At 32.5% G+C, this 14,961-nt stretch overlaps 1 protein-coding gene across 1 annotated transcript; it reads left to right on the top strand.

The window, feature by feature from the left end:
* The first annotated feature begins 8,559 nt into the window (after positions 1-8,559).
* Positions 8,560-13,902, top strand: LOC123661110 (cuticle protein 79-like). Its single transcript, XM_045596107.1, has 4 exons — positions 8,560-8,571; positions 12,084-12,398; positions 12,576-12,725; positions 12,924-13,902. The coding sequence occupies exons 1-4, from the start codon at positions 8,560-8,562 to the stop codon at positions 13,119-13,121; spliced, it is 675 nt and encodes a 224-aa protein (XP_045452063.1). The 3' UTR covers positions 13,122-13,902.
* Positions 13,903-14,961: the final 1,059 nt, after the last annotated feature.

Raw genomic sequence — 14,961 nt, forward strand, 5'->3', positions numbered from 1 at the left:
GGCAAGTTGACATTGACAATTTTTACTGGTTAATCAAACCTCCAAGAATTTTTGCTATCGGAGTTATGTCTTTTGTTTTTTTACTTAATAAAGAAAATCTGAATTCCTTTGTTCATACAATAACACACAATAATAAGACAACGTAAATCCCATATTAACATAGAATAAGGCACATTGTGTCATTCGATCAACGAAGGTTTTTTTCGTTGGTTATTCTAATGTATAAGTTAATATTGTTGCAATCTATTCTTCCAAATATTTTTTACACAATTCACGTATATTTAAACTTCCAACATTTATTTTTTATGCTAATATAAATGGGTTACTAATACGTACTTCTAGGTAATGTAGGTACTTCTAGTACCAATTTCAAAACAAACCCTGTTAGACAAATATTTGGGTTTTCATTTATTCGGTTCGGTTTGATAATTTTTTCATTTTTTTGATCAGTTAAAATGTTTTTCATGCGGTCACCAACCCGTCTGCCCAGCGTGGTGACTATGGGCAAAACACATAGGTTCACGTTATTTTTGGCGTAAACTTGTGGAGGCCTGAGTCCAGCAGTGGACTGTCTAGGCTGTAATGATGATGATGAAAATGTTTTTCACTACATTTTATTTATATCACCCAGATAGCATACAGTACCGAAAAAAGCATTTTTAATGCATCACATGATTTCGTGGACAAAATAATGATGCTTTTTTCAACTCTTACTACAAACATTTAATACATATTCAGTTATTTATTTTTTTAGCTTAACATTTCTTTTATTTATAATATAAATAAAAAAAATTACACAATTCTTGAGATAAATTTCTGTGACTGGGATCCAGAAAACAAATAACATAAACACAACTATCCAGGCCAAAAACGAAATTAAAATGCCACACATAGATATATTACTAGACGCTTTGACGATGCATTTGGTGCAGTCATCACAATAACGCTCTAAACTTCTAAAGGGTTCAATATCCTCTAATGACAAACGTAACTAAGGGCCATGATTTAGAAATGATGGTACGTATTATATAGATTAATGTTAGAGAGGCCAGATATTTACTTGCTCTGAACATTCATTACTGTGTCTTTATTTCCACACCACCAACGTAATTTTATAATCCTAACGGAGGTATTGACATGTTCGGCCCCTTTAAAACTTATTTACATACTAACACATCTAAAATTGACACAAAATTGACGATTGTTTTTTTAAAAAAAAACTTCGACAGTATTTCTAAAAAAGTATGAAGAATTTTCGGAACCTTGATTATTTATGCTTTCTAATAATGTGTCAGCTAACATCCAGATAAGCTTTGTATTATGTATTCCTTACATAATGTTATTAGTAACATGATGAGTCAAAGATATGTCCTAGGAATATATTAGGGCGTCTTTACTATATTTTATTTATTTGTTTTATTTTGTTTTATTAGGAAAGCATACAGTGATACATTTTTACAATTGCTTTAAAAAAAAGGAAATATCTAAGCACCATTTAGTTGCTTTCGCAAGTACAAATCTATTATTTTGAATGCTTTTAAAATTTAAAAATTTACGACAATTAAAAATTTAAAAAAAAAATTTAAAAAAATCCAGCATGAAATTAACTACATACACTATATATGCTTGTATTAACTTACAATAACTTTATTTATTATGTATTTGTTTATTTATTTAAATTTATTTTAAAATAGAGACTATTAAATTTCTGTACACTATCATCAGCAAAGCCGTTTTATCTTTGTTGTAAACACTATCATCCTAAAGTAAAATAAACTCTTAGCTATGCAACCTATATTTATAAATAAAAGTCCTTAACGGTATTTGAACCAAAAAAAATCAAAATCAAAATGAATCGAAACTTTCTAGACTTTAGTCCTTATGAGTAAATACTAATGAAAAAAAAAACATATGATCCCATTTTAGACATAGCTATAGGAAATTAGGATTATTACATCAGTTCCAAGTTAACTTAATATTGTGTAGGTATGTCAGACTTTAACTCCATCAGATAACATCAATTAGGTATATCATTTTTTAATTAATTTATTTTTTTGTTTGCTATTTCTATTTTGACTGGACTAAAATTCATGAAACAAAAAATATTTTAATACAATGTTTAAAGGTACAGAAACATAGAATTATTTAAAAATTCATGAAACAATTACATATAACACAGATACCCACACACAACACTTGTATGCTAGTAAGTACAAGCATACATTATCAATAAAACTTACGTACACAATTAAAATGTTAAATAAAAAAGCTCGGAAAACCTGGATTGAAATGAATTAAGTATTATCTAATCTATCCTTACCTAAAGACCGGCTAAACCTCGAACCATATACGTTATGTTACAGTATGGGGTTACATCATAGCTGTGAAATGCTATAAAAAGTAACCTAACGTGTGTGGAGTTAGGTACTAATTTATGTCTTCGAGAATTAGTCGTGTTACGATGTAAATAAAGACTAAATTTCTACATGTGGATGTAGGTATAGGCGGTAATTTTTTTTTTTTAAATTGTTTAAAACAAATTCATATATACTACTTTCATATATACTTATAGCAATGTAATACTACTACAACTTTGATTGTACCATGTATGGTATTTCAAATGAAATATAGTTTTTATAGTTTTCGAATATATAATATGTATCTTTGTTATATATGTTTTGTATGGCATTAAAAAAATCACTGCAATCGTACCTATGTCTTAATTTTTGTATTCTTAGTTTTGTATCAATTTAAATCAAGTGTCTTCATGTGATTATTCATTTTGTTTATTTTAATTCATAATCACCATCATTTCAGCCTATCGCAGTCCACTGCTGGACATAGGTATCTACAAGTTGGTGCCAAAAATGGCGCAAATCCATGTGTTTTGCCCATAGTCACCACGCTAAGCAGGCGGATTGGTGACCGCAAGCCTGGTTTTGTCGCACCGAAGACGCTGCTGCCCGTCTTCGGCCTGTGCATTTTAAAGCCAGTAGTTGGATGATTATCCAACCATCAATCGGCTTTTCAAGTTCCAAGGTGGTAGTGGAACTGTGTTATCCCTTAATCGCCGCTTACGACACCCATGGGAAGAGAGGGGGTGGCTATATTCTTTGCTGCCGTAACCTAATTGCCGTAACGTAAATTTAAGGAATTATTAATAATCATTATTTTAAATATTATCACAATAATATCTATTCTCATATTATTGCTCTACAAAAAATTACCATAGATCATTTGGTAGCCTAGTTAGCACCCCATGGATATTCATCTTAACGGTCTTATTTTTTTATATATCTGTGTGGGATGATCTTTCTCCTGAAGCAACCACCTCAACGTTGCAGATGGCCATGAGGTAACCAAGTCATATCAGGCATTTTTGACAACTTATCTTCTTGTATAAAAATACCACTTACTTTCAATCCTCATAGCTGGGTACAAAACAATACTAATTTTAAAAAGACAAAACATTTAAACTTAACTTCGAATAACCTCTTAAAGTAGCTTTTTTTTAACAACAAAATGTGTCCCTGTAACTAACTAGTTAAAAAGTTTAATAAGGATGAAATTCGGATGACTAGTCATTTATTAAGATACGAATTTATATGGAGAATATTAAAAAGTAAATTTCGTCAAAATTATCGTCTTTGGTGAGGTCGTCCAATTAGCGACAAGTTTTTATACACTTTACCCAAAAATATACACACGTTTACAGATATATTTTTTTTAGTTCCAAACAATATGCACCCCTAACTTTAATATTATTTATATATTCTTAATTGCACTTAAAAAACATAATTACAAGTCATATTATGTAAGACTAAATTGGGAAACAATTAAAAAAGACTATTTTATTAATTGCATACAGTATAGATATCTTCATCACCCAGAATCGAGCACTCACTATCTGTTCAGCGGCGCTTTCGTGCCACTGCATCAGATAGAAATATACACATATCGTTACTAACCCTTTAAGTATATACTGTACTATATTTATATGTACTTGTAGTGGGCTACAAATTTCACACAACCAGACAAAGACCTGTTGTCTTCTTAGACAAAGGCATATCTGTAACGTGAAGTAAAAATTTTATACCACTTTTTACGAAAATTGTGCAAACGGAGAAGTATGAAATTTCGAACATGTATAATTTATATAGAGAAAAAGTGCAATATGGTAATTTTTTTTTTTAAGTTAAGCGTAAAAATATACTAAGTCAATAAAATAAAACATTACACACACTACCATATATTTGACACACAGACACTTATAAACTCTTTAGTTTATTGCTTAAGTGTGTAGTTTAATTATGGTCGAATTACAACCATCAATAATTGTGTTTGCTCGCAAACGAAAAAACCGACTTCAATTACATCGACAAGTAATACAACGTAAGTAGACGAAATAAATTAATAAACGCACTAGTCGTCACTACGATTTTCGAAGGTTTCCCTCGATTTCTCTGGGATTCCATCATCAGATCCTTGTTTCCTTATCATGGTACTACACTTGGAATTCCTTCTTTTCGACAAAAAAAGAATTATCAAAATCGGTCCATAAACGACGAAGTTATTCCGGAACATACATAAAATATATATACTCGTATATATACGATCGAATTGAATAACCTCCTCCTTTTTTGAAATCGCTTAAAAACTACACGTCATGTATCAATTATAAACTTTTGTAAACATATTAACATAATATTTTAAAATTTTATTTATTTATTAGCTTAATGTACGACTTCCTTTACCGTACATACGCTTGTTTACATTGTTAAATATTTACTTTTGGTATATCTTTGGCAATCTACTTGTCAAATTAGACCTCTTTAATTTGCAAGGCCCTAATAATGGTCGTGGCAAACATTGCTTTTAACACGCACTACCGAAATTGTCCTTGAGAAAGAAGCAATGTGGAAAGTGGTCCATCGGAATTTAAATGTTATGATATTATAACGTTCTAAAAATAAACCATAAAATAGATACCCATTATGTTGATATTCGTTTGCACACTGCTCGGTTTTTGTGACATTTCGTATTCGAGCGGTTTTCTAGATCAATTCTGTGGGAAACAGTGTTTCCTTTCAAACAGTGTGATTTATGAATCCAATCGCCAAAGATAAATCAATATGCAAATTAGTAAGCAAATTGTAACAACTAAAACAGGGTTTCATCACCAAATTATAATTATTCCTTTGCAATAGGATTTAACCTGTATGCACCCATGTACTTCAATATTTGCACAGTTTTCCAATAGAAGGATATTTGAATCTTGGTTTTACACGGTACAGTTAGCAGTAGACCAGTTAATCAGAGAATTATAAAGTTTTTTTTCTCTATTATAAAATTCTTATATTAAATGGATATTTCGTTCAATCATTTCAAAAATTTTTTTTTGTCAATTGTGCCAAGTGCCTAGTTTAAAAAAATCTTTGTGTATTCCTTATGTGACCAAAAAACTGCAAACAGAAAAATATTATACTGTCAGTGTCGGACCACATCCTAGCTTTACTAGGTAGTTAAAGGAATGCCGATCTGAAGTCACATATATGTAATTAATCACCTGTAAAATAAGCATAATAATGCATAACGTTTACAACAAAAAGCACGGCCAATTCATAGCTCGGATCTTCTATATTTATATAATAAATCAAATAAAAATAATGATATTATAGAAGTGAGCTGGTAACTAACAATACATATGAAAAAAATCGCTTTGTGACATCGCTGGTCGATCATTTATCATATTAGCGAGATGAAAGTTGATTACACCATATTAAAGTAAGGAATAGTGTTTAATAATATTTAGTTTCAGTTATTAATATGGAATAGTTGGATATCCAGTTGTTCAAAATAACAATGTAATTATAATAGCGAGCTATGGGCGCTCGATCTGATCTTAGCCACTCTCCGTGATGCAAGGGCTTGGCAGTCCATCCGCTACTGCATAGAACGCACTTTTATTATACTTTACAAACTATTTAAGGAAAGTAAATCGAGTAGTAATTACACAGATAGACATGAAGTACTTCGCTACCGCTCAGCTTTACAGAGATACATGAAGTACTTCGCTAGTCGAACTGTTTCAGATTTTGAGTAGGATATTTCCTGCTGTACTCTACCTCAGTTAAGTTTTCAATGAGAGCATTATTATTTGGCTGTCATCTTCTGTAAGGTTGTGGTACTTCCCCAGTCGAGCTGCTCTAGATTATAAGTTCCTACCTTTCCTACTATATTATATGGCTCTAGCTGACCCCGCAAACGTTGTTTTGCCATATATTTTATTAACCCCCCTAAATTCCCCCCCCCCCTTATAACTTAGCTGTATAAAAAATAGATGTTGGCTGATTCTCAGACCTACCCAGTATGCACACAAAATTTTATAAAAATCAGTCCAGCCGTTTCGGAGAAGTGTTGTAAATAACATTGTGACACGAGAATTTTATATATAAGATTTTTCACTGAATTTTTTGTTCAATCACAATAAAATATAACCTATGTCACTCCTGAATAGTGTAGCTTTCTGTTAGTGAAAGAATTTTCGTGATCGGATCAGTATTTGCGACGATTAACCCTACAATCAAACAAAGTTAGAAACTTTACCTCTTTATAATCTATTATATAAAATTCTCGTGTCGCGGTGTTTGTAGTTAAACTCCTCCGAAACGGCTTGACCGATTCTCATAAAATTTTGTGTGCATATTAGGTAGGTCTAAGAATCGAACAACATCTATTTTTCATCCCCCTAAATGTCAAGGGTAGTCCACCCCTAAATTTTTATTTTTTTATTTTTAGATAAATTATTTATTTTTTATTTTATTATGATTTTGCGTTAAAAAATACATACAACCCTTCTACCACCAACCCCTATTTTTTAAATAACGTTTAGCGGCAAGACAACTTTTGCCGAGTCAGCTAGTATTAGTATGTGTAGTTGTCAAAGTTCACTCACTCTTTATAATATATTTTTATTACGTTTATCTAGTATTATATTTTTTAAATATGTCTTTATTACGGTTATATTTTTAAATAAATCGCCTGTCATAAAAAGTCTTAAAAAGTTATTCAACTCTTTCTCTTAAATTCTACTAAACAAGTCGATTACGGAGTGACCCACTGATACAAAGGGTTGAGCAATACTGCATTAGAAGGTCCAAAGTCGATTCACAAGAAGGCTACATTACAGTCCTTTATCTCTACCCAGGAAATGATCGTAATAAACTTAACTGGTTCACCTAAGGCCTATTGGAAATACTAAAGTTCGATACTATATGAAAATTGTGTTTAAAGAAACGTTTAAAAGTTTTTTAACCGACTTCAAAAAAGGAGGAGGTTACTCAATTCGACCGTATATATATATATTTATGTATGTTCGAGGATAACTTCGTCGTTTATGAACCGGTTTTGATAATTCTTATTTTGTTGGAAAGGGGATATCCCTGGTTTGGTACCATGATAAGGAAACCAGGAGCTGATGATGGAATCCTAGAGAAATCGAGGGAAACTCGAAAATCCGCATAACTTTTTACTTTTTTTGGGTGTACCGATTTTGATAATTTTTAATTTAATCGAAAGCCGATGTTTATCATGTGGTCACATTTAAATTTCATCGAGATCTGATAACAACTTTTTGAGTAATCTTTGATAATGTTTATCATGGAGCATAGATGCTCCATGATGTTTATTTACTTGAGTAATTTTTCGTCTACCTACGTTGTATTACTTGTCGATATAATTGATGTCGATTTTTTTTTCGATTGCCTGCAAACACAATTATAAATTATGATTATGTATTAAGCTCCTGTATAATTCTTGTCCTTATTTCAGGTTCTTATTTTTGACTTAACTGACTTTTATTTGCATTAGTCCAAAAAATGGAAGAATTTTTAAGTTTTTTAAAACTCAATCATAAAGTCTATAACTTGAGATCTCTGTATATATCATATTATATAATGTATAATATCCTTCAATCTATGGTAGAAATTTCATTGTTAGATCTTAGCCTTGCACAACAAAGACACAAAAATAACTATAAATTATGTCGATTATTATAAGAAAAACAAAAACATCTATGTTAATAATAAAGTCACTCATTTATTCAATGTTAGTCATTTAGTTGAATAAAGTTAGCTGAAGCATATTAATATTATACTAGTGGTCGCCACGTGGTCGAAATTCGACCATAATTAAAAATTTAAATTAAACAAGGCCAAAAATTTTTTTTTCAAAAAAATTTAATTTCAAATAGTCAATTGTTTAACAAAAACTAATACAGCTTTTTCATACTTATTTATTACATATCATAACAAATACGTATTGCACTGAAGACCATGGACGATGAAAATTGACAAACGGAATATTTAATTCAATTGTTATAATTTCAAAACACACAAATGGAGTAAATACTACGGTGCCCATAGTGTCATACAAAGTTCGTATGCAATCATCGCCCTGAGTTCTCCGAGTGGGGTCTCACTGCCCTTATATAAGTAGTGGTTGACGCGCACCATGCACCAGTATCTGCCAGTGTTTCAGTGCAGTGTTCTGTGCTACATTATGAAGGCTTTTGTAAGTGAATATTATTTATTTACACTTTTCGAAAAAAAATTATATGAGATAAAAATTTTTCTAATTTTTCGGATATTAGATAGCGGAAAATATATAATTTTAACTTTAATAATTTAATTATTTAGTACCTAAAATATAAATTAACTAAAGTTTTTATGTTTATACTTCGAAACACCTAAGATATACGAATATCTTATATACTTAAACGATTATAGGAAATTGAATATAATGTAATCAAAAAAAAATAATTGAAAAATTCGATATGAAACATTGTAAATCTTACATTAATTTTACATTGTATTCAATTTCAATGTATTTAATGATTCTATAAACCAAGATAAATAGCAATCGGTTCAGTCTTTTTTGTATTAAAAAGTAAAAGCCATCTCAAAACTTTGAATAGATAACAAATACATAAAAAGTGTGTGTGTCAGCGCTGGCGCAACGGTCACGTCACTGATTTGTGCCTGTTTCGCTGGCGGTTGTGGGTTCGATCCCGCCCCCACATAAAAAACATTTGTATTGGCCATATAGTGTTTGCCATGGTCTGAGTGTTTGTGCAGTTCTTGTGGGTCTCCCCACCGTGCCTCGGAGAGCACGTTAAGCCATCGGTCCCGGTTGTTATCATGTACACCTGATAGTGATCGTTACTCATAGTAAGAAATATATTCGCCAACCCGCATTGGAGAAGCGTGTTGGATTAAGCTCTGATCCTTCTCCTACATGGGGAAATAGGCCTACGCCCAGCAGTGGGATATTACAGGCCGAAGCGTGTGTGTCAGCCCCGACACGCGTCTGAAATTTCCTTCTTAAAAACGATTACCGTAATGTTTAAAAATTAAAATGTTCTTTGTAAATTAATCAAATAAATAATTAAATCAAAACATAAATTTACACTTGCTTTTCATATCATTACAGTAAATGCAGGTATATAATGTTATATACCCAAATCTTATATATTACTTACAACCAAAAGTGTTGTAAAGTGTTACTCTCAACGTAAATCTCGACGTCACTCTCAGCCCCATTAGCTGTTTCGTTGTATTACACGATTTTGACCCCAGATTTTTTTACTGTGCCTTTTATATCGTTTTTTAAAGGAGTAAATTGCAACAAAAGTAAAATTCCAATGCCTAGACTACCCACACGACTTTAACCTCTCGCACTGAAATTCATGGTATCGACTTAATGAATTAAACGCAATATACTAGTAATGTAACCTAATCCTTTTTAGAATAAAAATGTTAGATCAAACGTTAACCTATTTAGACAAAGAAGCAAACTCCTCATCCTTTTCATAATAACAAAAAATCAAATACGAAAATAAAAAAGAAAACAAAATTCTCAAATTTTATTTTCTACGTTTAATACATACATATAGTGCTCATAGAGTAGTAATTCCTTTACTACTAAAAAATTTTGCACTCGTTTATCATTTCATCATCATTTCAACCTATCGCAGTCCACTGCTGGACATAGGCCCCATAATTTCGCGCCAAAAATGACGTGAACTCATGTGTGTTGCCCATAGTCACCACGCTGGGCAGGCGGGTTGCTGACCGCAGGGCTGGCTTTGTCGCACCGAAGACGCTGCGGCCCGTCTTCGATCTGTGTATTTCAAAGTTAGCAGTTGGATGATTATCCCATCATCGGTCGGCTTTTTAAGTCCCAAGGTGATAGTGGAACTGCCTTATCCCTTAGTCGCCTCTTACGACACCCACAGGAAGAAAGGGGGTGGCTATATTCTTACTGCCGTAGCCAGACAGCGACACACTAGTTCAGAGTTTGTTAAAAAAACTTAGTCTAATGATACGGTCCTGGGGGGAATAGAGGATATGGTCGGCAACGCGCTTGTGATGCTTCTGATGTTGCAGGCGTATATAAGCTACGGTCGCTTACCATCAGGTTACCACCGACATATATAAATATATATATATATATATATATAAAGAAAACAATCTAAATGAAACCTTTAATTTTTCTCAACTTTTTCACCCTTAAAATATATAGCACTGTAAACCAAATATGTACCTATATTATTATATAGCTATTTGTGAAAACCAAATAAAATACAACATATATTATGTAATAGCTGAAGAAAGATAGAATATATGAAAATCAAAATTCACTATTTTCACCATTGATTCACACATTAAAACTCACAAATCTTAAATTTTTTATTCTATACATTCCAATATTAAAATAAATGTATGTTATATAACAAAGGCGTACATTCGAATCCCTATAATACATACATATATTACTACTTATACATATTAAAATCCTAACAGCTGTCAACGATAATATTTTCGGCTAACGGAAGAACGGAACTTCATGATTAATGCATAACGAATGAAAGCGAAAACATAAAAAACAATAACAGATAAACTCATTAAACATTCATAAAGTGCCATATTTCGCACCATAATCTATTTTAAATTCGCGCCACGATTGTGTTGCTTACCAATCGGACACGACGATAGTATGAAGTCATCACACGTAACAGGTAAAAGTGATTCCGATTGTTCAAATTATAATTAATTCACTCGATAAACACGATAACGAAATTTTGGCAAAGTTGAATAACGCGAATACGGACAGAGAATGATCAAAATTTTTGTAAAAATCATTTAGTTTTCCCAAAGGTTTCATGCGTGCGGAAATAACGATCCCAATAGGATTATCGTATTGCTAGAAAGCCTGAAACCTCATGAGATTGTCAAGAAAAATTGAAAAAGTTCCTTCGAAAATTATCCTTTTTTTATATAGCTTCAGATTATAAACTAATTGTTGTTAATTACAAAAGGGAGACTTTTTATTTGGTTTTTTTAGTACGTAATACTTTTTAAAAGTAATAGAGCTAGAAAGTACTATCTTATAAAAAATACGTTATTGTACATAATGGAAGTAAATTATTATAAAAGCTATAGAAAAATTCTATATGAAACATTGTAAATCTCATCTCCGCTGTGTGGGTACGGTAGTAAGGAATATAGCCACCCCCTCTCCTTCTGTGGGTGTCGTAAGAGGCGACTAAGGCATAATACAGTTCCACTACCACCTTTGAACTTAAAAAGCCGACCGATGGCGGGATAACCATCAAACTGCTAGCTTTGAAATACACAGGCCGAAGACGGGCAGCAGCGTCTTCGGTGCGACAAAGCCAACTCTGCGGTCACCAACCCGCCTGCCCAGCGTGGTGACTATGGGCAAAACACATGAGTTCCAGCCAAAAATGGCGTGATCTTGTGGAGACCTATGTCCAGCAGTGGACTGCGATAGGCTGAAATAATGAAATCTCATGTCATCATGCAGACACGACATCTATATTTTATATTTATACATCTATATATAAAATTATATACTAGAACATTCAAACTAAAACTAAAAACAAAAAAAATGTAAATCTTACATTTATTTTACAGTATTAGGGTAAAAAAAGAGGTAAATAAAAAACAGAACTTGTAGTACTTCGGTTATTATTCTCTAATCATACCATATTTACTTTTCAGATTACATTCCTTTTCTTGACTGCTTCGGTTCTTGCGGAACCGAGCAAAGTCGTTCAAAAGCGTAGCGGTCTTGTCGGCCATTATGGAGGCGCTCTGATCTCACACGGCATAGGAGGTTATGGCTATGGTGGTGGCTTAGGATACGCTGGTGGATATGGTGGAGGCTTTGGATCAGGCATCGCATCTGGTTTAGCGTTATCCTCGGGAACGATCGTTGGAGCTGATGTCCACACTACTGTTACGAAGCATATTGGGGTACCCGTTCCAGCTCCATACCCTGTTGCTGTTGACAGACCAGTGCCTTACCCTGTTAAGGTAGTATCAACATTTTTCGTAGTATTATACCTTCAATATCTCCCAATGCACAACAAAGTCTTGTTCTCAATATAGTTATTTTGTGCGGCCTTACTGTGAATTGGCAGTACTTTGTTTTTCAATTATATATTTTCTAAAAATAATGTTGTAATTAATTAAACCTTCGTTATATTTTAGGTGGCCGTCCCTGTGCCTGTAGACCGTCCTTACGCTGTCCCAGTCCCAAGGCCTTACGCTGTCGCCGTAGAGAAACCAGTCGCTGTGCCAGTCGATAGACCCGTGCCAGTGCCTGTACCACACGCTGTCCCTGTACCCGTTGTTAAACAGGTACAATTTTTATGTATTTTTTAACGCACTGAATTTCAAAGAAAAGCTATTCTTTGCTAAAATAGTCTTTTTTATATATATCAAAAATTATAACGCTAAAATTGCCAACTACATTCAAGCTCATACGTAACTTATTTGAATCTCTTATTTATTCACGTTAGGTATCAAGTTAAAGATCTTTCATCTAAAAAATTTCAGGTCGGAATACCCATACCACATCCGTATCCAGTCGCTGTTGCCAAACCAGTAGCAGTACCAGTGCCACAACCCGTAGCAGTACCTGTCGTCAAATCCATCATCGGCGGTGGCTTAGGCGGTGGTATCGCTTCTGGATACTACGGTGCTGGAATACACGATGGATTCCACGGTCACGGCTATCACTCCAAAATCTGGTAGACGTTCATATAGGACAGTTGGTTATTTGATACAGGAGCAGATGCTATGCAATAGAAACGATTACTTATTTTAGGTCTTGATGAAATATTTGTCCAACTTTACAACGATGATAAACTTGGATGAATCGTCCAGTTTTCGTGCGACGAATGTAAAATCTCAAAGAAGACTGTGTGAGAAAGAATTATTGTGAATGATTTCTTTTAACCGACTGTCAATAACATATGTAATGGCATTTTACATAAGGCTTTATATAGTCACGGTTGGTATCTTGTGATCTAGATTATGTTAGATTTAGATGATGTACTGACATCTTGTGTTTGGAGCTAAGTCGTGTCGAATGGGAAGTGCAATTGCCAAAAGAGGCTTCTACGTATAATTAGAGATATATAAAAATATTACGACTAATGTATGTATTTGATATTTTTTTTTTTTTTTTAATTGGTCCAAAGTAGCACAGATATGGTATGTATTTCTTTATAGAATTTGCTGTAACTAATCACAAAATATTTTGGAGGGCCTGATTTTTATTAAAAACGTAAAAATTTAGACGTATTTATTATGTTATAATATATCGTATGCTATGTGCTATGTATGCTTTACAAATCGATACGTCCATCTTGATCTCCTGGCAATAAGCGGTGACGAGGCTTCAAATGTACCTGGGTTTTACTTTTGTAAATAGGTATTTCCTAATTAGATAATAAGTTTTGATGAATCGAGTTTATTTCGCCCGCAGTCGAATAAACACTATTGATATTTTTTTATAATAAATTGTAATAATTAACTTATTTCTTTCATTCTGCCCCTTTTTATTTTCATTTGTTTTTTTTTTGTCTTTGCCCTCATCATATTATTTTTAAAAGATTTATCTACTATAGTCTGGCTAATGAGAGTAGATACTGAAAAAACGTGACATATTTAAAAAACCACACCCTGGCAACTTCAAAGACGTGCTATCTTGTTTTGTCAATGTTTATAACGAGATTTATGTTACCGAGTATTTATAGTGTCCTAAATTCTAATTGTGTTAAAACACAATTAAGAAGTAGTAATTGGGTTAAATAAGGTTTTAAATTTGTTTTAAAAAATGTTTTGAATTGGTTCTATATTTATATTTAAATCTTAGTAGGTTTCCGCTAGATATTCCCAAAGTAAAGAGGTAATATACCCGATGGTGGGAATCCTACAGGCCCTATTGTGTTGTGTTGCTATTTAAAAAGTATGCAAAAAAATCGAGTATCTATTTTCGTTAGCCAGATTATAGAAAATATATCGACTAGAAAAGGAATAACTTAATGATGTAACGATTAGTTATAATAAACAACAACTACGTAGACATTTTGAGTTTCCTTACCTCTCTCTAAAGAATCATGAGATATTAGATATAAAAAATATGGGGAGTCTTAGCATAGTATGAACTCACGTCCTGCTCAGTTACTTTTGAATATAATATTGACCCCTAAGCCTAAGCTTAGCATCGATTATAGATTTTTTTTTTATATTTTTAAATTATTGATCTGTTTCAATTATAGGTGTCGATTTAAAAATTATTATAACTAAATTAAATATGTTCCCAGGTTGTATAACATACAAGTTACATGCTTCATAGTTCTAACTAGTTTTAATATAGGGTACCGCAGAAGGGACAACATTATTAACTATATCAAGATTATTATCCATTAGTGAAGTGATCCAACTACACAGATAAGTAGAAACTTACATAATAACATATTTGACACGTCTTTGTAACTTAAGTAATCGGAGTGATAATTGTCCTTTGTCAGTCGGATAATCTAAAATCCGGTTAAAATATTTTCTTTTTGTTTTTGTTTTTTATAGG

The sequence above is a fragment of the Melitaea cinxia genome, chromosome 16, assembly GCF_905220565.1.
Source record: "Melitaea cinxia chromosome 16, ilMelCinx1.1, whole genome shotgun sequence".
In the NCBI taxonomy this organism is placed as follows: domain Eukaryota; kingdom Metazoa; phylum Arthropoda; class Insecta; order Lepidoptera; family Nymphalidae; genus Melitaea; species Melitaea cinxia.